At 36.1% G+C, this 24936-nt stretch overlaps 1 protein-coding gene across 5 annotated transcripts in view; it reads left to right on the plus strand.

The window, feature by feature from the left end:
- LOC119640103 (segmentation protein cap'n'collar) overlaps positions 1 to 24936 on the plus strand; it is a 90854-nt gene that overhangs the window by 32838 nt on the left and 33080 nt on the right. For 4 of the 5 annotated variants that reach the window (XM_038037927.1, XM_038037925.1, XM_038037924.1 and 1 more), the window contains 2 exons: positions 6797 to 6961; positions 7379 to 7469. In XM_038037927.1, the coding sequence (XP_037893855.1) occupies positions 6797 to 6961; positions 7379 to 7469 (256 nt within the window). Of the gene's footprint in view, positions 1 to 6538; positions 6578 to 6796; positions 6962 to 7378; positions 7470 to 24936 lie in introns of those variants that run through there. The other variant, XM_038037929.1, reaches the window with a different exon arrangement.

Here is a 24936-nt window from a genome sequence, read left to right on the forward strand (position 1 = left end):
GTTACAAGTGAAGAAGTATTATATGTTTAAGAAACGTTTCGAACATGTACTTAAAATATATTTAAACAGACAGTATTGGTGATATCTTTAATAGATGAAGAAAGTTTTTGACGGCCCAATAGATGCAACAGGAGTACAAATTACTGATCATCTCCATGATACTGTGTTAACTGTGACTGTGGCTTTGCTGAACAAACACAGGTGGCTTATAAGCTAATCAGATTAGAACACGAGTTCCTAACCGATGCCTTAGGTTTAAGAAAGCTTTTCGCTAGACTTTCGCATGTAAACAGCGCTGTTGCTTTTGACCCGCAATATATTCAGCGTGAAATTTTGAATTGCCATCCTCAACACATTCGTAAGATTCAACTCGTTTCGCAATAATTCTCACTCTGGCGAGTCAAGATCTAACGTTATGGAATTGCCGATTAACTTGTGGCTTACTCTAGGAATCTCTTTGACCAGGATTGAAACTAAATGCCTCCTTTTCTTTTTCTTTTAAATCATAGGCGAAAGCTTAGATTTTCTCATGGTAAATAAAGCGAAAATCATTATATTGGTTTCACAGGCTAACAAACATACAAGTAACGGAAGTCACTCTGGTGGTGACAGAAAAAATCTATTACATAGACGTTGGAATGAAAACAACAAAAAGTGCGAAAGTTTACATGAGCAGCAGCAGCAGCAGCAGCACTACTGGTTGAGTTGAGATGTGGAAAGAAAAGCAAAAAAGAGAAAAAAAAAACAACAAATCAAGTAATTAATCATTTGGTGGGTATGGAACCACGCCTATGCTGCCCGTTGATTAGTCAGCAAAATGAAATGTTTAGTTGGCTAAAAACTGCACAATGGTTGGCATCATTGGTTTTCTCATACTTGCCTTATTGCTGCTGTAGTGTTGCTAACGCTTTGATGCTCCTCTGCTGCACGAAACGACTGTTTTACGTGCACATATTCGCACAAAGAAAACTATACGTTAATCTTGTAATAATACGAAAACATGCAGTTAAACATACACACGTACACACACAAGTTTAATGGAAGTTAGAAAAGGAAACGGGTTTTCTCTCCTACACTCTGCTCACACATAAATCAATAAAAATTGTTGGTATCCTTTACTGTGCACATACCCAAGTCCAACAATCCAATTCAACCCTATTCAGTTTGGTGTGTGCGCACATTTTGCTCTTCAGTTCCTTGCTTAAGGGTTGAAATTTTTTTATCAAATGGTTTTATATGCTATAACTTGTGTATATATGCGTGTAGGTGGGCATATATGCATTAGTATTAGCTCATGTATTATCTGGCCTAAGTGTGTGTGTATGCGTATATATATATATATATGGAAACTTTTGATTAATTTCTTTTTTGACGCACGGAGAACTTCTTTGTGATGGAATGTCGGCTAAAAAGACAAAAACCCATTTTTATATCCATCATTATCCGTTCGAAATATTCACGAACGGGCAAAAAAAAAAGTAAGACGCTGTCGCTGCCAAACATATCGTTACGCTTATCACTATTGCACACTTCTGGAGGCTTCGACAAAAGTGGCTTTCGTCGAAATGCATCTAATTTGGACGGGAGAGTGGGAGTCGCTACTTGCTTGTACATTTACTTGTGTCGAATTTTAATAGTTGAAGCAATTTTGTAAAGCATAAAAGACATTATTAAATTGCAATATACTTTGATAGCACGCCTTGAAATTTTGGGACTTGATTGCTTCTCTAGGAAATCTTGATTTCATTACGAACAAATTTCGAACACCTATCACCGGCTATATCCAAGTAAGGTTAAATATCTATCGTTCAAGTAAACTCTATGAACATGGCTCAGTTTTTTCTTACACGGGGTCTAGTCCGACAATTGTGTCTAAAATCTGGAAGTGATCACGCCCGTTTCCAATTCTAATCTCCGGCATTGTTTCCAGATAAACTGATGCCTCAGGTATGAGCTCTCAATCCCGAGTTTTACCGATTTTGGGCAATCGATTTTAGAAATGGTTGACGGACCGATGGACTAAGCTTATTCAAAATTTCACCGTAATTACGCTATACGAGTTCGTGAAACCTTTAGTTCGCATTTCTATAGCTATGTTCTTTTTCTATGTTCTCTGGCTAAGCGTAACGAAAATTCTCTGGTTGTGCACGATAAGTTGATTATGTGCCTTTTTTGTTTTTAGTTTAGATAAGTAACAATGGTTACTAATGCAGAAAGAAACTGAACTGAAAGCGCGTTTCTTGGCTTGATTTATACAACTATTAGTATATTTAGTACAGGGTTGCTCTTCGGAGAATTAAAAAGGGATTGCATTAGATAACCTTAAAACCTGTTTTACATCATCAACGTAATACTGCGAGTAGCCGCGCGCATTCATTCATTACTTGTCTGAAGCCATTGTTCAAATTTACGATCAGATCCAGAGACATTTCTACATAAATCAATTGGCAGTAGTGGCAGGATGTGTGCATAAGCAGCTGGGGCGAGTTAAGGACGCATATTTAATGCGGGAACAGATTGACTTCATTGTAAGGTGCGTGCAGTGCAGCGCAGTCCCCAAAATGCGCAAATTCGTTTTTGATTTCTTAGTTCAGTCACTATGGCTGCTTCTGGAGGGAGGAGAAGCTTTGCTTGAACGCCATTGCTTCATATTGCCGTGCTAATCCTTAACTACGTAAGTTACCTCAAGATTCTCTTCGAATTAGCTTTTTGTACTTTTCTAAACATTTTTGCCTAAAGATAAAAGCAGCGCTTAATGCTTTCCATTTGCTAACCTGATTCATTGACATCTTTAACAGGCTTAACTGTCTGGAAGTACTGCAAGTTTACTACATTGATAACAAGTGGAAATAAATTTACCGAAGTGACCTTGTAACAATGCTCAGAATGGGTTCCATTGCAAATAGAGCAAGAGTAAGTTTGACAAAAATAATAAAATGAACTTTGCATTGGATCCAGTAAGAAGAAACTCCATTCTGTTTATCGTGCGGCTTTGCGATGGTCCATTAATCGCCCATTAAGCGCCCAACTGCTGCAATTTCTACATCTTTTGCCTTCGTCTTCGATGGCCAGTCGACCGTTTAACGCTCTTGCAATCCTCCAATCTAATAACAGACTTCGATGCTTCTTTATCATGCTTATGTTGGCTTAATTTTCGCACTGGGAATCTCCGTATGAATCTCTCCGAATGAACAAAACTTAGTAATATAATTGCATTTCTAAAAGTACTTATTATTATAGATAAAGTTACTTTCTAGTATAAGAATAGCCAGTGGAGTTTTAAAATTAATTTAGATTAAACTACTTCATAATTAATTGCTTGGCAATTGTTAAAAAATTAAAGCCTCAGCCACTCCATAAATAATGCAATTAATGAAAACATGAGAAGTTGTGTACGAATTGCGTACTAACTTGCGACTAACTGATATATGGTATTTGGCTCTAAGAATTCGTTATATATATGGTGTTATATCGTAGTCGTATATCGTATAGTATGTATCTCATACCTTTTGTTTACGTAAAATTATGTCTTTGCAAAGGTTGAAAGGAACAAAGTCATTGTTCCGATTACAAAAGCTCTTTAAGGTCTCTTAGACACGGAAGGCGGGACCGTTCTTTCGATGTGTCTAATTTTCGAACTTGACGTCAAAAAATACTGTTTAACGAGAAATTTGAGATCCAACTCGAACAGTTATTGTTGGGTTCCAATTTAGAAAAATGAGAACGAGAACGAGACCGGATATACCGCGCGATTTAATTGTTTTTTTAGTCTTAGCTTGACGAGATTGAGAAAGAAAGTTTGAAAATAATCTTTTGTTATCACTATACAACAACATGAAGCGAAGTTTTTTGCAAACACCCGGTGTACCGAGAAAGCACGTGTTTCAGCAGTTCACTTATAAGCCGGAAGGAAATTTTGAATATCTTTAATTTTTATTAATCGACCGAATCCTTAAAATAGTCCACACCGCGCTGGTTAGTAATTTCAGTTGTTTGCTCTCTACAAGTCAAATTTGATTCCAAGTTCTTATTAACTAGTATAGAATGGACGGAAACTTTGTCGACCTGAACACGAACATGGCAGCGTTTGCCCGCAAAACTTGAGGTACTTCGTAAGTGCTCATCATAACTTCGGCCAATATGGGCCCGCAGTTATTTAAAGGAGCCTATGTGAATATATTTCCTACTCTTAAGTATAAAACGATGAGCTGGGGAAATTTTAGATAGTTAAGATGGAACGTGGCCTTACTCACTCAAGATATTTTCATTGTTCCAGCTCATTGTATCGTGCTCGATGGCGATCCGATTAAAGTTTGAGGCGCAGCAGAGAGGAACATGCTCTGCACGTGTTGATGTAGAAGGTAGGCGTGAGAAAGCACGTTGAGTGTTGGCTATGATCATAAGGGACATAACTATAACTACTGTTATAACTGGAGGTGCTCCCAATAAAAGCCACTTATCAACCCAGTCGAACTAACACAAAACAAGTTGTAATAAAATCTAAATAGTGTACATTTAAACACTTTAGTTACAATGGTTCGGTTGAAGTTCGAATTACTACTTCATCCAACGTATCCGCGAGATCTGGCCGCAGTATCCAAAACCTGTTTGCTGCAAATCTCAAAAGGTTGTTCCAGGGAAAAGGATTAAGATTCGACCCTGATGAATGAGCTCACTGCTGAAACTAAAGTTAAGGGTCTTGCAAAATCATTCTAGCAAAAGGCCTTAAAGTGTCAGAGAGGCTTTCGTTCTTAAGTCATCAAATCTAGGCCTTTTATGGCAATTCGTTTGGACATTTGTTTGAAAGACAAGAAAGTTTCCAGAGTGTACATCTGAAAGAATATATATATACGGAAAGAATAGCGTGACCATTATCTCATCCATTTCTTACTTAACTTTTTGTATGTTAGGCGTGAGTAATTGTCGATTGCCTTTGTATGGAATACCGCAACTCATGTAATAAATTGAATATAAACGATTATGATAACATTCGCTTAGATATAATTATTGTTCTTTCCTAATTGTCTAATGCACTCGCCAGTGAAGTAGAGTATAGTGCTTTCGTCACTCCGTTTGTGCGAGTAGAGCCCGGCAGTACCTGTCTGAAAAAAAATTTAGAAAATGCGTATGCACACACTAACACACCCCCGCACAAATTATTGCCTCTTATAAATCAGTAAGTATTTTAGTTTAATCTCGACATGTTCACCCTGTGAACTGTCACGGCTGTTAGACGTTGCCAGACATTTGCCAAAAAAATTGATGTATGTGTTTTTAGTTAAGTTGGGGATTATCCGCAATGGTCCCCGATACTTTGTCAAAGAAAAATAGAAACAAAACACATTTCTGCTATTGTTAATAAATCGGAGAAGGGGGAGGGTATAGAGATTAATTGAAAATTTGCTTTAAGGAGATCACTTAATGAGGAATTATTGCAACAATAATAATTTTATTATTATTATTATTAAGTGTGTACCGCCCCCTACCTACCTGAAGTGACGCATAGACCAATGAGAAAATTATAATCTTTTCTGACGGTGAGGATTAATTGTATACGGTGAGGGTTAGCTTTAGTGAAAACAATTATAGGTCGTCTCTCAAGAAAGCTCTCTTACTTTTACACAAGGCATTGCACGAACGTCAAGTACACTTGCGTTGACATGTTGCTTGTAACATTCAGGAATCTTGTACTCGATTGTCAAATTGATTTTGCTTTTTCCATCGGCCTATCGGAATGTGTTTGAAATTCCTGAAGTTAGAAAGATTGGAACTTTTCAATTCAAACTTGAGAAAGGTAAAGACTCTCTTACTTGAGAGGCGGTAGCCCTGTTTAAAACACTGGCCTAACCCGTTTAAATTCTGCCGATACACTCGTTCTCTGAAGAAAGTATTCAATAAAATTAAATAAATATTTTGTCTGAAGTACGCATCGACCGCAATTAAATCGAAATCAAAGACGAGTACAAACAAGACATGTGTGACTAATAAAAGCTTGCTTTAATATGTCGGATACTTTCCTAATTATTGCGTTTTTATCGAGAATTCAAAATTCGTTCACACCTTCGATGCATTTCCGAATTTTTCGGCCACCCATCTAGGGTAATAGGAAAATGTATTTAAAAAAAAAGGTTGTAATAAAATTTCTTCGTAACAACGTATGGTCTGTGTGTTATCATCAATCGAACAAAGAGAGAGAGAGAGAGAAAGAGAGAGAGCAAGAATGCAAAAAGAAAAAAAAAAAATAGAATACAAATAAATAAATAAATAATGCGAATATAAATCAAACTTAAATATAATAATAAAATTAAAAATGTAAATATTTGCAACGTTTTTTCTATTTTGCACTCGCTGAAGCTTAAGCCTTCCATCAAATTGCGATTGAAAGAGCAACAAATTGCAACGACGAGTAGTCTCTTCGGAACCTTTATGACTGAAAGACGTTTATTATTTTAATAAGAATTCAAAACAAAAAAAAGAAAATAAAAAAACGAAAAAAAAATTTTAAAAAATTACATAAAAAGATAAAGAAAACTTTACAATTGTAAATACATAAATAATGAAAACCTACATATACAAAGTAGGTTAATAATAATAATAATAATAACAATAAGCCTTCTTTCCTATAATTTAATGAAATTATAATAAAAATAAAGAAAACAAAAAAATTAAAAAAAAAAAAATCACAAATCTTTTTAATTAAAATTTAAAAAGCTCAAGTTTTTTTACTTTCTTTGCTTTCATTATTCCGTTCATTCACATTTTCATTTTCTTCTTTTCTTCCGATTGCATTTTATAGGAAAGCGAAATTGTTGAAGTCTTATGGAAACAGGATGTCGATTTGGGTTACAGTCTCACCTCGGAGCAGTCGTCAGTCAATGTGCCTTCTTCAACGTCAGCAAAAGCGGCCAACAGCGATGATATTGAAAAACTGAAAGCTTTGGAAGAGCTAAAGTTAGATGGCGTAAGTATTCTCTCAAGCAAGGAAGTGAAGAAAGAAAACACAAAAAAAATGTTAATTATTGACAATCCTGATCTAGGTACGGTCCCGTCCGTACATCTGAACAAAAGTAAAAAAGAGAAAGAGCGAGACCTTTAGAGAAGAGCTAAAGTTAGATGATATAAGTATTCTGTTAAGTAAGAAAAAAATTGTTATTGATTGGCAATCGTCCGTCCGTACATCTGCAGAAAATTAAAAGAAGAGAAAAAGAAACGCGAATCAAGGCAATTTGAGACCTTTAACCCAACAGAAGCTCTTGGATCAGATGTTTTGCAGCAAGACTTCTGCTGTGTGCCGCATTTCTTTGCTTACGCTAGTGCTTCAAGTTCAAACTCTTTCATCATGTTCAATTTTTCTTGCTCTCTTCGCACCTTTTCCTAGACTAAATATGATACGAAAAACCCCATCAATGAAAACGATCAACTGGATGATGATTGGGCTGGCATACCATTCACCATTGACAACGAGACCGGTAAGTATTGTCAAGTATTTTTTGATGAAAATCATTCATTCATTAAAGTGCGCAAATTTTCCCTGCAGTTGTGCTTTAAGAGCTTTGCAAATTTCTTCGAATTTTCTTATCACATTTTTCCGTAAATACATTTTTTTTCTCGTAGTAACATTTGCATGGGGTTTTTATCTAATCAAACAGCACAGCACTCCTGTCTAGTGAATATGAGAATGGAATAACTTATTATTTCGCAATTATAACGACGCTCTTTACTAAAAGCGTATTATTTGTACAAACAACTTCTCCTTTATACTTCAGAGCGTTGAGATACGTGACACCTGATGCATCGATTCTTATATTTGAGTTTCGTTGTACAATTTACTTTCTCAGCCTTACAATAAAACGCATTCACATTTTGACTATGAAAACCTCTCTCTAACCTAATTCGAAGAGTTTTATTCGGAACGACTGACTGTCTTTTTTTAAAAACAGCGCCGGTAGTCTGAGTAGCTAGCGCTCACCTTACTTTCCAAGAATCCAAGAATCTCTTTCTCTTAATACCAATTAAAGACCTATGATAAGAATAATAACAAGGAAAACAAGAAGAAAATTATATTCGGTTGTGGAGCAATTTCTTTTACCCATCGTTCTTATCCTACTTTTCAAGGATAATTTTGTGGAAACATGTTTCGTGCATTTATTGAATTTTATGAGCAAAGTGCGAAGAAAAGCAAAAGTGTTAATTGCTTTTGTTAAAATAGGCCTGTGGGCATTGTAGGCGTGCTCTTTGAAAACTTGGGGCCATTTTCAAATTCTTTTGCAAGCTTATAGGCGATATCTTCATTTTTGGACAATGTTTACCACAAATACTACACAATTGCGCAAGCGGACAGAGTGGCAGATAAACGGACGAACATGCGGGCTTTTCAAGCTTGCTTTTACGCGTTATAAAGGTATTGGAAATAGAATAAAATTATGACACCTTATAGCATTGTATAGGCGAGGTCAATAATTACCATTTTCGTAAAGGTACAGAGTATACGTATAGCCCACGTATTCCATACAATATACGTTTAAATATTTTACATTTATCTCTTATACTTTAGGGAGCAATGGGTAAAAAATTAATTTCTTACTGAAGTGTTCTCAGTTTACGTGGTACTACAGGCGTGTGCTGCGAACGATTTGGTCCGTTTTCAATACCACCCTGACTTGAAGAACTTCCAATGTTTCGGCCAAATTTCAAGTCGTTAATTTTATTTTTGCGGCCAGGAGACACTACACAGATGGACAGATCGACATGCTTAAATATATACTTTATGGATCTTCCTTTCGGACGATGGAAACATTTTAACGAAATGAATGAATGCCCCTCGCCCTTCGGCGATGGATATAAAAGACAAACAAGACGTGCAGTGGTGTTTGGATCTTAATTGACTAATTTCTGAATTGCACCTGACAAAATGGTGTAACTCGAAAATATTTTAACAGAGTAGCAGTCCTTCTAACCAACAGCTTAACGTTATTTACTTTTTAACACACTACTCTAGAGCCTTATGGCTTTGAATTTTTACAATTAATTCTTTTTTTTCTCTTAATTCCCTAGAGGATAAAAATGAAACCGTCGGCTTTTTGTGTTTTATTGCTAAAAGAATAGAAATGAAAGTCATTTTCGGGTCTGCATGTTTTTTATTTTATACTCGCTATGTATGTATTGGGTGCTTGTGTGTGATGAGAAAAGAGATAGATAGATTTCGTCAAGTCGTTCTAGTATCGATTAATCTTTATAATGGAAACAACGTGCAATCCATAAATCTCATTTACACCTTTCCCTCATTTAGTCTATTGTTTCTTTGAAATCAAAAGAAAATTGAAAAGTGGTTACGTTTCATAAACATTAACTTCGATGTCAAATGCTTCTTATGTTGCGCATAAAGTTGTCAAAATTGTGCTGAAAAGTTGCTAGTTCTCCTTTCCATCTCTTCCAATTGAGTTAATGTAGAACACTTAGCAATTTAAGAATATTTTCAATATATCTTGTTATTATCTCTTTCGAGCTATCTGCTCTTCTCGCAAGAAGAAGAAGTTTAGCGAATTTATCGCCTTGACTCCCATAAAGTTCGAAGTTTGATATCATTTATGTTTTTGAAATTAACTTAAAACTTGAAATAGACGGCGAGCAACCAATGGCGAACAACTTTCACAATTCTTTCAAGTTATGTAAGGAGTTGCACTTTATTTTTGAATAATGTCAGCCAGAACTTTGATTTCTGTTGAACAGTGGATGCTTTAATGTATTCTCCATAAACACGTGCCCTATTAAGGCCTTATGCCACCAAAATACGAATATCTGTGCGTGTATGCCTGCATCCGAGATCGACTGTTCGAGTCGAATTAGTTTACAAGTGGTTTTTGGTTTTTGCAATATTGCTTAGTTTATCTGTACTCATGCTCTCCGTACAACTCCCCGAAAAATATCGACGTATCTTCTCTCGAGACAAAAAACTCTATCCATTATATGCTATGGTACACTCTGCCACGGTTTAATGGAAATTTCCGAAACGAGGTTGGGGGAGAAAGGAACGAATGCCTTTTTTCATTTGACGATATCATTGTGGAAGAATCGGTAGGTAGTGCCTTTTCTCCTAGACAGGAAAAGCAAAAAAACTAAAGTCGACTTGCTTGGAAGAAGTTATCATGGTTTTAGGTTTTCCATGGATGGTGGTGCATCCACTTCTCGCCCCGTCCGCTATTCGTTCCGTATGTAATTCTTACATATTGCTAAGATTAGGATATAATTCGGATTGGAGCTTCCCAGCCCTGCATACGTGCCAGCGACAAGCTCAGATAAATCAAGGCGTATCTAATACTCTCGACGCTTTCAGTGCATAGTGATAAGTAGACCTGTCTGTTACTTGTGGCTATTTTAGCGTTCTCACAGCGCTGTAGAAATAATTCTTTTTTTAATTGCACTATGGGCCATTGTGTGGAAAAATTCACACACCTGCAGACTTTTTTCCTCGACGCAAAAAAAAAAAATTTTTCTCCGCTTTCTCCTCCCCTGTCGGCAGTCGTTCTTAGCTGTCGCCATGTCAAACTTCTTTGGGCGGTCGTTTTAAATAACATCTCTCCTGGAAAATCCTTTCAGGGTTAAGGTTTACGTGTAACTTGCCTAATTGGGAATTTTGTTCGCCAATTTTGGACTTTCCCGCGGAAACCCTTTGACCAACTGATTCTGCTGCTATTAGAGTTCTTATTAACTATGGTTTAATTTTCGCCAATAATTTTCACGTGTTTCTTGGAAAAGAGTAGAGGTCGCTAATAATCGAATTGCTCGTCCTTCTTCTTTTTTTTTTAGGACGGAATTAATTTCCTCGCTTCTGCCATGCCATGTTTATTGACAATTGATCAAGCTCGACTACTGCAGACGCTTCGATTTATATTTCATGACGAAGTAAAAGGCCTCGTTTTTGCGAATAACTTACTGTCGTCAATGGAAGCTTTTCCATATGACAGGACATTAATTTTAATGTTTCATCTCAAATGTTTTCCGTAATTTACAACCCACTAACTGCAAAACAACGCGAGCACTCAGTTGGAACATTTTTAATCCATTTCCGTGGTTTCAGTAAAACATTTGATTTGATTGTCGGATCCATTGAAGCTGCTTTGTACCAAAAATTTTAACTTCTCAATAATGGAATGCTAAACTTGTCCAGGATTACCTTTGACTTTTTCTTCAAACTCATTTAAAATGCTTATCCTTAAGCCGTGAAAGAAAGCGCATACGTAGAAAAATGGCTCACTTTCTAATGTACATATTTACTTTGTATATAATATGAGAAAATATTTACTTATGTGTGTGATACAAATGTCGTAGAAAATAGAATTGAAAAAGTGATATTGGAAAAACCATCCCTCTGTCATCCCTTCCCACATGATTCTTTGCGAATGGTGGTTGTAACTCGCAACTCAAAAGTAATGGATATACGGCTAACAAACGATAAATCTACAAGATAAACAATTTATAACACGCGTTTCTATTTCATGTGCACGAATGCACGAGATATTCACACAGCGACACAAACATGTATAACTATCAAATTAAAGACTCTTGTGGTATTTTAATATGAATTCTTTTGTAACGACACTGCCGCTAAGCCGCATAGAATGGGAGCAAGCTTTCACAATTAACGCTAATCGAATTGCGTAAACAGGAACAAGGCAAGGAAGGGAGGGCCGCCTTGGGCACCTTGCTTCTAGATAAGCATAGATAGGCGTCAAAGTTACCTAACCCGGTTTCCAAATCGTCTTCTTCGTGAACCTTCGAGGCCTGAGCATCTGATTCTTCCGAGCTATTCCAAAAATAACCAGCCAACATGGCACGATAGGACACAATGGGTCTCGTTCCCTGAATAAGAAGCACGACCAAGAGACACATCCATTTTTTTTTTTTATGACCAACCATTCGGGAGGATGACGATGCACTTATCATACATGTTTCGCAGAGGTGATGCTTAGCAAGAATTATTGGTAGCAGCGGAGGAAGAAGTCTTCTTAAACTATCAATTATCAATGGAGCTATCTTAGACCCGGCTGTACAGATACGGACAGAGGACATTCGAGGTTTCACTTCAAAAAATGCGACAATTTTGTTCACTGACAAAGCCCTGATTCAAAAGTTAGCTGACAATTATTTCGCGATGAGAATACTGAGGCTGTGCCGTGATTCAAGGTCGTTTGGCTTCTGTTCTTGATTCAATGCCATCCTGTCTGCGAGGATATTTTTTTTCTTTCCACAAAGTTCAATATTCGATGCTCACTGCATAGACCTGGCACATTTAACTAGGAACGTTTGAAACGGCTAAGAAGGAAGGCAAGCAAGGAAAGAATTTTATTTTGCAAAACATCTTCGAATCTGGTCTTATGAGTAAATGTTGGACATTCATTAGCTGGAACTTCAAACAAAATTACACCCTATACATTACGTAGTATAGGAATATGAAGTGAGAAAGATCTGTAAAAAGAAAAAAAAGCCTGTAATCGCCTGATATCAAATCTTAAAGGGGCGGTTTTTAGTTCACGGTCGGACAAGTTTCATTTGGATCTCTTCAAATCTCTCAAGATTTTAGGTCGAAAGGAGGTATATATTCCTGAGGGTAATTGGTTTTCCCATTTTCCGTTTTTTGGACATCTTTTCCTATGATTGTTAACAGTAGGCGGAGCTAGTCGGTTTTCGAACATAATCTATTGATTTAAGCTTGGTCTCCATTAACACATGGCAGAACGAACTTAGATAAGGCCGTTTGGTAAATTCAACTTAATTCACATATATATATGTATATATATTTATGGTTAAATAAGCTTTGTTAAGCATTCCATATGAAATGGTAAAATTACTTTACTCTTCGCTCTATATGAAAGTGCAATTATTTCATGTGAACAACGTAACTACGAAAAGAAATGTAAAATAGAAAATGGGAGCAGAGCTTAGCCACATATATATACACGCAAATGTATATATATTTACAATGAAACTTGCTCTGCATTAAACACATAGCATATGTGTGACGGACTCTTTATATAAGTACGCATGAGAGTGTATAGAAAACTACTGCACCACAATAAGTGATGGTATCATATTCTTTTGGCTGCGTTTGCATTCGCATAGCTGATATATACATTATTCTACGATTGCCTTTACGCTCGTTGTTGTCGTTGTTTCAGAAACATTTTTAGCAAATCATGCTCTGATCATTTCTCAAAGTTACTGTTGTAGGCTTAAGCTAAGAAGGGTCTCACTATTCAATAATAACGATATACATTTATATACGCATATATTGCATATAATACGTCGTAGACCCGCTGAGCTATCATGTTTTAACTGTGCAACTGTGCTATGCTTCTGATAAATTGAAACTAAAACGAAATAAAAAATTTATAAATATACAATAATCCGTATTTTGGTTATTTTTTGTTTTTATAGAAACTTTACTCTAACAATATTATATTAAATTAAGTTTCCCTCCTATTCATAATAGCAGTGGAAATGAAATGAATACTTTAGACGCACTTATGAATAAATAATTAAAGAGTTTTTTTTTTTTTTACAGTAACCTTAATAATTTCAAATGCGGGAATTATTCTAACTGCTTTCGTTTACATGCGTACAAGGTTGTTATTTGCCCTCATTGAAGAAAGAAAAGAGATAGAAGAGAGAGCCTGCGGGCATTTGTGGGCCGTTTGCTGAGCAATCCCCTCTGATCAGTTCAATAAAAATATTTTTATAATAATTAATTAGTTTTAAAATTTATCGGCGGGTGAAGATGTTAACATATGTAGCTACGAACTCCCACTCCCCGCTTCTGTTATTAGGCGGCACAAGTTTTAGCTTATATTAGATGGTTGTGTTAATTTTGGTCAGCGATTTCTACAGGTAAAAGTGAATAACGATTCAACTCGAAGATTTTGACCTTTCTCTGCCTAAAATAACCGTTTTCAAAATTTGCATTCTCGACCTTCATTACTTTCTGGTATTTGGTTTTGGTGAAGAAATCTGCTGCCGAAGCCCATTGAATATTTTTAGAAACTTATGGTGATGCTGCTCCGTGATATCGCAACTGTCGGCTTTCGCTCCAACCGTTTCAAAGTAGTGATTTTGATGTCAATGACAAAGAACCAACGGCAAAGAACCGAAAAAGTTCGCAGACAGTGAAGGTTTGCGAGACTTATTGGACGAAAACCCACCTCAAACGTTCGAGGCACTTTCGCACAGTTTCAAGAGCAACATTACTCCAATTTTTCTCAATAAATGCCCTTTGAATGTGTAAAGCAGACGTTACATAGACGGACAGACGGACAGACTTTAATCCATTCAGAATTTGCTCTTGATCAAAGATGTAAATAATTTGTGGCATCCTCAGAAACATTTTCCCGGTCGTTGCAAACGTATGAAAATGGCCACAATTAACGCAACCAGCTAATATAAAGTTGGGAAAGCGACTGCAATTGACGCGCACGTGAAGTATTCTCGTCTCATCCCTGCAGAAGGCAAGGTTGACATAGTTCGCTGCGTAAACAGGATTTACGGAGCTATTAGTCATTTCTATTTATTAGATAAGTGGAATTAAATGTACAACGGTACCTAATATAATTAACCTTTTCTCAGTTTCCCTCCAAAGATTTATTAATTTCCTCGATATCCATCCATTTCATAAGAAATCCATGTTTGAATGCCTTTGTCCAATCATTGCACTTAGAAGCAACCTTACGATCTTCGTGATATCCATCTTCGCGATATCGATCTTCGCGATATATAATTTCTCTTTTTTAGACCCTACTGATGATAAAAGAGTATATTAAGTTTGTAGGGATGTATGCGATATTCAGAAGGATCTTCTTTTACTGATCCATTCAGAGCATTATCTGAAACGACCCAAGTTGTATGTTTGTCCGCATGTCCATATAGCCTCGTCTTCAGCCGATCGATTGCAATTTCCGATTGTTCCGGTGAAATTTGGTGTAAAGACATCTTTTGGCCTAAAGACGAACGCTATCAAAAATGTTACAGATCGAACCCCATTTTCGGTCCACGAAAATAACCACTTGGCTTTTATATGATGTTGGACTATGAACTTGTTTCACCTTTACTGAGATCGTTGTAGAGTAAGTCTTAATTGATAAGTGAAGAGAAGTTTGCGCCAACATTTTTGAATGGACCCCTAACTAACTCGTTGTACTACAATGAAGATGGTTAGTAATTTTCGCGATATTTAAATAATAAGACAAGAGAAGGCTCGAGATTGATATTAGATCCCTGCAGGGCATGCATTTCTTAAATGAAAAACACTCTTGCTCTTAATAAATTTCAAATTGGCTTTGAACAAAAGAAATAATTTTTTTTTTCACAATGACGTTGTGTGTGTCTGCTCTTAAAATGAAAATTATAGGGTTGTTGTGGAAGTTATTTCATTTCAATATTTAATTGCAGCAGTATGGCGCGAACAGCTATGTAAACCAGAATATTGGCCATTTTATACAATGCGATGCGATATGAAGAAAGATAAAAAGATGGTGTACACACGCACACACACACACACACACACGAAAACAGTATAATAATTTCTGTTGAATGGTTTACTGGGGCGGGGGAAACATGAAATGAGGAACAATTACGAAAATATTATAAAAGTTGAGTTAACCAAATCGCGCGAGAGAGAGACAGAGAGAGAGAAAAATAAAGGAAACCAAAAGCCGCCGATAAATCGATTGAAGTCAATAACTTGTGAGTAAATAAGATCAAACAAAAGGTGAAATAAATGAATGGAATAACTTGCATTAAATAAACTTGAAAAAACTTTTTGGTAAACCACGAAAAATTGACCTTAGAAAACATATGAAATGCTGCTTCCACTCTAGTCACTCTATAGACATTTTGTAATAATAAAAATACTTGTAGCGTATACAGGCGTGGACAGTAAATCAGCTTAAACAAGAGACATGAGTCAATATGACCTTGTTTGTCCGTTTGTCCCGCTCTCAATTTGCAGATTTCGAAGCAAACTTTTGGTCAATATGCGTCTAACGCGGCATCTAAGCACTTTTAAATTCATCTGCAATTGCCATCAACTTTGCATGCTCCTGTCGATGGCCATGTCTGACGACGATCTAGAATTTCGTGAAAACGTTGAACAAAATCTTTCCGTTTGCCTACAACTTACAAAGCCGCGTTATGGCTATCGAAGGGATAGGCATTCCAAATGCTATGTAGGCCATAATTTTTTCTTTCCCTATACTTGTATAAAGATTTGGTTCATTTGCAAAGCAAAAATTCATAGTAAAAAACTTGCTGCTGCTGGGATATTTGTATTCAAGCAGAATTTTGCGCTTGTATAGTGTATACACATACAAATGCGTGTATACATTGTATATAATATGCATGAAAATCATAGGAATTCCAGAGGAAACGGAGAAAGCCAAAGTGATTTGTAATAAAATAACTTTGTGTTATCACCAATTAGTTATGTCATCCATCGTTACGGATCTGTGCTGCTCAATGAGTTTCGAGAACCTTCGTTAAATCCATTGGAATTTATAATCTATTTCTCTGCCATACATAAATAACAATAACAATGCAACAACAACAACAACAACAACAGCTGATCTTATGGTTCAATTTATGCTGGCTCATTATTGTTGCCTGCCTGCTCCCAGTCCCAAAATTTTGTGCAGCTCTTCGCTCATGTAACACATATTTGCCTTCTTTCAATTTGCACAAAAATTATTATTAGTCGTATTTATTTTAAATAAAATGTTTGCATGCAACTATGTAAGCGATTATAAAATCACTCGATGCAATGCGATGCGATGCGATTGTTATAATTGAGACTGATGATGATACTAATGTGTTACTGTGTAGCAATTGTGATGATATTTGCTGAGACAATGATGACGTTGTCGACAAATGTTACTATAAAAGTGTGTATGTGCGTGCTTTATAGCTGTTGTCAACAATGAACTTGCGTAAATTGCTTACTTAATATATCTATGTATTCTGAGCAACAGCGGCATCGGCAGTCGGCAGTCGGCAGTCAGCAGTAGGCAGTGGCGGTTGATTGACCAGTTTACACACATGTATTGCTTCAGTTTAGAAAAATTTGAAAAGTCAGTCTGTAAAACCTGTACAGCCAGCGAGCCAGCCAGCCAGCTGGCGAGACACAGCCAGTCATCCAGTCATTATTAGTTTTAGGTCAGTCACTCTGTTGGTCCTCACACACACCTCTAAGCAATCAATAACGAATTACTAAGCGATTTGAGAAATAAATGTCAGACATATTCACCTACATCTACACCTCCTATCCTACCTATTACTACTACTACTACTACTACTACTACCACTACTACTACTACTACTACTACTAGTAGTACTACTTACCCTACCACCTATCAATTATCCACAAATTTGCATATGTCTCTCTCATACAGGTTCAAATAATATAATTGCAAGTGCTGTTGTAACGTTTTGTTTTCTTATTCAGTTCATTCAACCGACCGATATTATTTAGATCAAATATTTTAACTGTCATCGTTATCATTGCGCTAATTTCGACTGTTGTTATCTTTGTTATGATATTTGTTCAAATTCATCATTACATTGAAAATTTTTCTAATACTCATCTTTGTTTTGAATATTTTCAAAACTTACGGGTTAACGATGTAATTAACACTTTAACATACAGTTTAATAAACAACAATTTTCACTTTTCTAAACAAGAAACAATGCTTTTATAGTTTCTTGTTGTTCGTCTTCCTTTAAATATATTTTAGAAAAAAAAAAAAGAAAAAAAAAAGTAGAAAAGTTCTTCCCCTTCTTCGACGATTCCTTTATTCCCCCGAAAAAGCATAATGAAAGTTGAAGTTCTAACTACGGCGCTATTCCTTAATACAAAATCTTATAAGGATTTTGCTAAAATGTTTGCCAGACAGTCTACAACCTACACTGCACGTTCACTAATGCATTATACGCCTTAACCCTTTCCTGCGCGATCTAATTCTTCTTTAAAAAAACCCACATTCCCGTCATCTTTTTAAAGGGAATTATGATTTTAATTTTTTCGTGGTTCACACTCAAAAGGAGAGCATCACTAAAAGCACTAAGACCTGGTAACCAGATAATTAAAGCGGCAAGAAATTTTGACAGGTCGTTCGAGGTCTTGTTGACTGTATTAGAAGACATCATAGTGGCGTATATTTCACATAACTGCCCTGGCCCCACTGGATAATTTCCGAAAACTGTTTTAAAAGCCGGCTGTGTGTAGTCTTTCGTAAAATACAAATCGCATTACGAATATAAGATAAGTAGCAAAAAAATTGAATCGACTCATTTAATCGATATCTAGATTTACCTTCACCTAACAAGAGGCAAAGGTCCTTGCATCCAATTAATAGAATTAAATATGGACATCAGCTTTTGGATAGTTGGACAAAGCATTGTCCAGAGATTTGGAATTTTTAATTGATATGAACTGAGAAAAAGTTAAAGACGATTAGAGCAGCGTTCGATGTCCATCGTTGAGCCTACTGCCGTTACGGCGAAGATTTTGGAACCCAAAATTCGTCGTTTAGCAGTTAGACACGTTATTGACATCATTTCAATGTCGTTTGAAAAAGAGGCGGGTCTCAAACCGGCCTCAGGATGCATTTCTTTTTCAGATGATTTCTAAGTCATATTATTTTTGAACCGCCATTTGAACTAGCAGTGCCGTACACTCATATTCCACTTGTTTTGAAAGAATGAAAATTTTGGCTCTAGTAGTTAAGTGCTAATGGTAATCCCTGATTTACTATCATTCTAGTCTGTACATGCATATTATGTTATATAATACAATATTACGGAATATGCCGTGTAGTTTGAAAGCGTGAAAGCAGTGGCATTTTAAAGCGATTCGGTCAGACGTCACTTTAAACGACAATGTCTGATCTATTGGTGGGCGAAGGGGCAAAAGACCGTCAATTCCCCAAAATGTCCCTGTACGACCTATAATAATTTTGTATCTCGTATAAATTATGGGCCGAAGGAGTTACGAAGGCAGAGCGGGTATAGAAAGGACCAGGGCCCGTTCGGTAGATTAGATCACGTTCGTTCGTGTGTTCGTTAAAGGATAAGTTTAGTTGTAAGAGTCAGTGAGCCAAAAGTATAGAACCCCTCCCACGTCTCACGAACTAGCTAGCTCAGCAAAGGCACGTACATCGGTCTCATATGTCTCCAATCCTCCTAAAGTGGCACTTTCGAGTTGACCTAAAATTTAATACAGTTAGTTAATAGTTTTCTAGAGGCAGATAGGGAGAATACAGACAATATCGTTACATAAAAGTCGTGCAACATAGTGTTGGAAACTCCAAAGAACTTCTCCTTAAGGAAAGATACTTTTTTCTCATTTAATGACAAAATGTTTGCTTTTCTTAACAATTGATATTCAATGAAAGCAATGGATTGAGAAAGCAATTTTTTTCTTCAAAACTGAGGATTTTTCAAAGGCCGCAACGAGCTGATGATTGAATTCACAATCGAATGATACGCAGCCACCGTGTAAAAGAAAATTTGATCTACAGTGCTTCTTCCTTATATTAGAAATTTGTTTAGATGTACGAAAATATTTTCAACGTTGTGTCAGATCGGATTGTGGTCTTCGTGAGATAATATTTGTTTTTCGCGCTTTCCGCGTTACCTTTTGAGCTTGACTATATAGTCCATCTTTTATTTCTCTCAAAGCAGAAAACAACTAAAAACTGCTGCTGCTGATACTGATTTCAGTAAAGCGAAAATAAATCTTCACGTGCAGTAATCAATTCTTAGAATAATCTCTATGACTCATTTCCCAATCCATCTTCTATCGTCGCATAGTTGCATAGCAAGTAGAGCAGATTGCTCTTTATTATCACACGCATCAAGAATCAAATGTTGAAATACTTTTATAATTAAATTATTTTCAACTTCAAGTAAATATGCTTTTTAATCTAAAGCCGCCCCATCAAATATTCTAGAATCTAATTTAAGTTGTTTGATACAGTTTGTCCATTTAAGATTTCATGCTCCAAAAAAAAAAAAAAAACAATTATTTCAAGTGGAAACCAGAAAAGAGATGGAAAACCTGTTTAAAGAAAAAACAAAAAATCAACTCCTCACAGCATTAGCGACCATATTGAAAATGAACGAAAAACACTACACCACTTTACTTAATACACAATATACACACATATCTATACACATACACATATATGCATATATATATGTATAGAAAAAGAAAGCAAACGCAACAACACAATAGCAGCAGTAGAGCAGAACATTTAACAAATGGTGCGAATGAACCGAAAATACAAACAAACGATCAAAATACAAACAAGCGCAGGCATTATTCCACAGCCACACAACTATCTGTAGTCACTTTTAGCTCCGCCTTTAATCCAATGTGTGTTGTGCAAGAGCATCAATGTATTTGTTTTGTATTTATTAATGCGCCTGAGCACCAGTTCTCTTTCCTCCTCCTCCTGTTGTTGCTGCTGCTGCCGCTATTGCTATTGCTGCTATTGCTGCTGCTGCTGCTGCTGCTGTTGCTGCTATTGCAGTATAAAATTCTTATATATATTCACTCCTATGTACCATTTAAAAAAGAGGCTTTAATAAAATTGTGATTGTACGTACACTTTGGCTGAGGCTGACACTGAGACTGAGCATGGATGGATGGATGGATGGATGGGATAGTTGTGTGAGTATAATATACGTACATATGCATGTAAGCTAGTTTGACTGCTGTGCAGTGTTGTTGTGTTTCAAGTCAACATTATACGATAATCTTGAAAATTATATCGGCAGCCATTTGTTTTGGTTCGGCCCAATAATTTAGAATCGAATGAATTTGAATTTTTATAGTTAAACACACGTTCGGCGGTTATGGACGCGTATCATACAAAAGCGGCAGAATTTTTCTTTCATTTCATTTATATAAATCATTCCAAAAGAACGGAGCAATAAATAATGAAAACAAAATTTCAGTTGAATTGCATTTCGTTTGAGCTGAGAGTTATTAACCTGATCTCACGAAAGGCTTGAAACGTGATTTGAGAATAATAGAATGTTTGAAAAAATCGTAATAAAATTTTCATATTTAAGTGAATTCGAAAATAAAAATTGAAATAAAAAAAAAAAATTAAAAAAAAAGAAAACTGAAAACAACAAAAGTATTAGGTGAATGGAATGTGTGAAGTGAGAACGGGAATGGGAAAACTAGATTAGAATTCGAAAGCCGAGCAAAAAGTGAAATATTTTAAATAATTATTGACGAAAGTTGTCTTCAATAAATAAAAAATCGGAGAAGGAATCGGTCGGTTACACATAACCAGTCAATAGTGAACTAAAACTATCTTATGTGGAATTAAGTTTGATTAAAGTTTGTAGATTAAGTTAATCGTTGATAATAACTGAAAAAAGACCTCCAAATTTTGGCATAATTGCGTGGGAAAAAAGTTCAAGAGATTAAATAAAAAAAAGCCTACAAATCGATTCGCTTGCTAATAGGTAAGACACTCCGTTATGAAAATGTAGAATAATTTAAGAATAGCGAAGAATGTGAAAACATTTCTTTACCATAATGCAGATCAGTCACTATTTTTCCACTTTTTTTGTCTTCTACTTCGAAACAACACGCATGGCCGGCTTGTAATAATCTCAAGTTACTCAGTCTTAGGGATTTTTTCATATATTCTCTTTCTTCCTTCCACTTAATTCGCTTTGAGGTCAAAGTAATGACTAGGGTGGAGACGAGCTCACTACTTTTGCCGTTCTTCGGGCCAATTAGTTAGGTTATGATGAATAAAGCAAAGTGGGCAATTATTTTCCTTAATGCCGTAAAGCAGGTGAAGTGGCTTATCTTGCTAATTTTATTCTCAAGCATATATATCCTAAAGCATTTTTTTCCTCTCTGATGCCACAAAACTCACGAACTCTTGCCCCTAAGGCAAACATGATTTAACTGTTTGAGTACCAAGCAGCGCGATCGCGCTGTTCAGATTTTATGCCGAGAAATACCAGACAGTTTTGATAAAAAATCAATTGTCGACAATGCTCGAAATGTGCTGGGTTTTCTCGACATAAAATCTAAACAGCGCGACCGCGCTGCTTGGGATTCTTCGACAGTGTTTTTTCAAAACCGTCTGGTACTCAAACGGTTAATATTCATTTCGTTGATATTGAAATGAAAAGGGTCCGAAATTTCGCCCATTTTCCTTGTAATCTATAATCTTTTGGCGAAATATACTAACAGCAAATAGTAATGAAAATTGAGCCTAGAAACTATCTTCCAAGCTTGAGTAATTGTAAAGAATCGTAACCGTCGTAAACGATCACCTTCGAATCTGAAACTTAGACCTTTCCTTAGATTGGTATACTTGCAAGCATTGCAAATGCATAGTTGATATGAGCAAAAGATTCCGGAAAACAGGGATATTCTTCGTTTAGGGTCTACTACAGGCTTGTCCGCCACTTGAGGCATTTGGTCCATTTCCATTGTTATCGCGTGTGCAGGAACTGGGAATATATATTGAGACCGATCGTAGACTTGTAAAGAGTTGGGCAAGATGGACGTGACCACCAGATCTATTCTAACTTAAATATTGATTAAGGACATATACAACTTTATTGGGTCGATGAGACTTTCTTCTGAGCCTCGCAAAAATCTGTGTGTCTGGATATCGAACTAGTGGCTTAATCATCGGATCGGAGTTTATAGAGACGGACGCGTGTGTCATTGTTGACCTAGCTAGTTCGAGAGATATGGGAGGGTTTAAAATTTTTTTCCCACGGCAATATAAAAGAAATAAACGTGCCTTGGCCTTATAAGAAAAAACGGACGGACGAAATCTGCATCCTACCCTACTAATGGTCTCTTTCCGCGATGATTCCCTTAGGCGACGAATTTCAAAAATCAGATAAGTGTTAGCAGCGTTGCTATGGTTTTCATCTGCTATATATATATATAGTTACTCATTGCGCCCAACATAGAGTTACCCCTGGCTTAAAACGGCAGATAGAAATGTTTCAAGAAAGAAATAAAGAAATGATTTATAATTATAGACAAAATAATAAAAATAATTAAACTGATTTGTAAAATGCCAAATACAATGGAAAAAATTTTTTATTAAATCAACCAAACTCGGATAAACTAAACGGATGGAAAATAAATTTATTCCTTGAGTGATTTCCATTAAAACAGAGTGTGCATAAAATATGTATACAAAAGGTTGGAACGCTTGAGATTTTAATGTGTAAGACATTTCAAACTTTCTTAACGCTTTTGTAAAGAAATGTAAAGCCACCTCAAGGTGTCTTTTAATCCAAAAAACATTTTTTTTTGTAAATTTTTTTTCAAACGCATTCTATCCCCCAAACACTTTTGTGTTAGGTACTGTTAAGAAAAACTTCTACTGATCACATGGCGGCGTTCGCCATGTTTAATTTAGAACTAGCGCACTTAGCTTGTCGCATTCTGCTCACCAAAACCTTTTATTTGATAACTATATGAAGGGGTAAGAGAAAGATCGTCGGTTACAAAAAAAATTGACTTCTTTGTCATCAAAAGCAAGGGAGTGTACAAAATTTCGGCAAGATCGGATGTACGGACACAGAAGGAAATTAATAGCTTTAAAAAATTCCTTATTTTTAAAATAAAATACCCCAAGTCATCCTTTATTTATTTATATAACGACTTTAAGACTTTTTATGAGAAAGTGTACCAAGCTTCATCAAAGTGCCCCAAAAATTGCTGCCTTATGCACTTTGATCGCAAGAAAGCATGACGGACATAAGGAGGGATAAGCTTAGGCCGATTGAGAAAGTGATTATAATATAAAATGTTACACTAAAAGGTGACTGTATTACAAGTCCTTCTGGGCATTTCCTCCATCCGCACAGATTTAATATGCCCTTGTACCACAAGCGCGTCAGAATATAAAAATTATAATGTATTCACACGTCATAAAACGTGAAATAGTAAATTTCTGTGAAACTAGTCAAATTTATTTTTCGGAAGGAACATAACATTACGCACCGGCCCACTGGAATTATGAGAAGTCTACGGCAAGAAACAAGTTCATTCAACTTGTAAACTAATGCTCGGGATGTCGGGAAAGGCTGACACCATAATAAGGATATGGATTTGTCTATACTCAACCTACATCTGCATTTCATCCTACCAACTTAAGGCTGACTCCCTAAAGCTGCTATAATGGTTACCCAAAGCTTTAAAAAACTATCTCTTCGCTGATTATGCCAGGGGTGTGCTCGCAATGTTTCCGACTATCCGAATATCCGACTTCACTGAGTTATCCATTTGGATCTGATAAATTTTGCTGACAATAACGGGATTATTCTGGAGGATATTGTTAGGAACAATGCGGCAATTATTTTCGTAACTGCCAAATATTCATTGACGTTTGAAACAGGGCTGACCTCTGTCAGGCCCCCCAACGTCCTCTTCGTATAAATAATGTCAGATATATCCTGGCGTGTTTTTCTAGATTCTGAAGTTAACTTTGGCGAACATAGTAACGCAATGTGAGATAAGAGACGACGTTAGTAAATATTATCTAAAACTATTACGTCACTGTTACATTATTTTGAAATTTATTTACATAATTTTACATATCAGAGAGGAGAAGACCTAACGAAAGACCAGCCCACACAATGAAAAAAAATTGCCAACCTAGTACCCTTGCAATAGGAACGACAGTGTGCCTTACTTGTCACATATTGAGTATATAAATACCTATTTGATCGCTAATATTAAATATTAAACTAAGGCGCAGGAGAGACAATTACTACATCAACGAGTGTGTAGACGTGAAGAACGCCCTTAATTGCAGGTGACAAATATTCAACGAGTACGTAAGACCAACAATAATATCAAAACCCTTATGTGGATGGACATTATGCATT

Source organism: Glossina fuscipes, unplaced genomic scaffold (genome assembly GCF_014805625.2).
Source record: "Glossina fuscipes isolate IAEA_lab_2018 unplaced genomic scaffold, Yale_Gfus_2 115, whole genome shotgun sequence".
In the NCBI taxonomy this organism is placed as follows: Eukaryota; Metazoa; Arthropoda; class Insecta; order Diptera; family Glossinidae; genus Glossina; species Glossina fuscipes.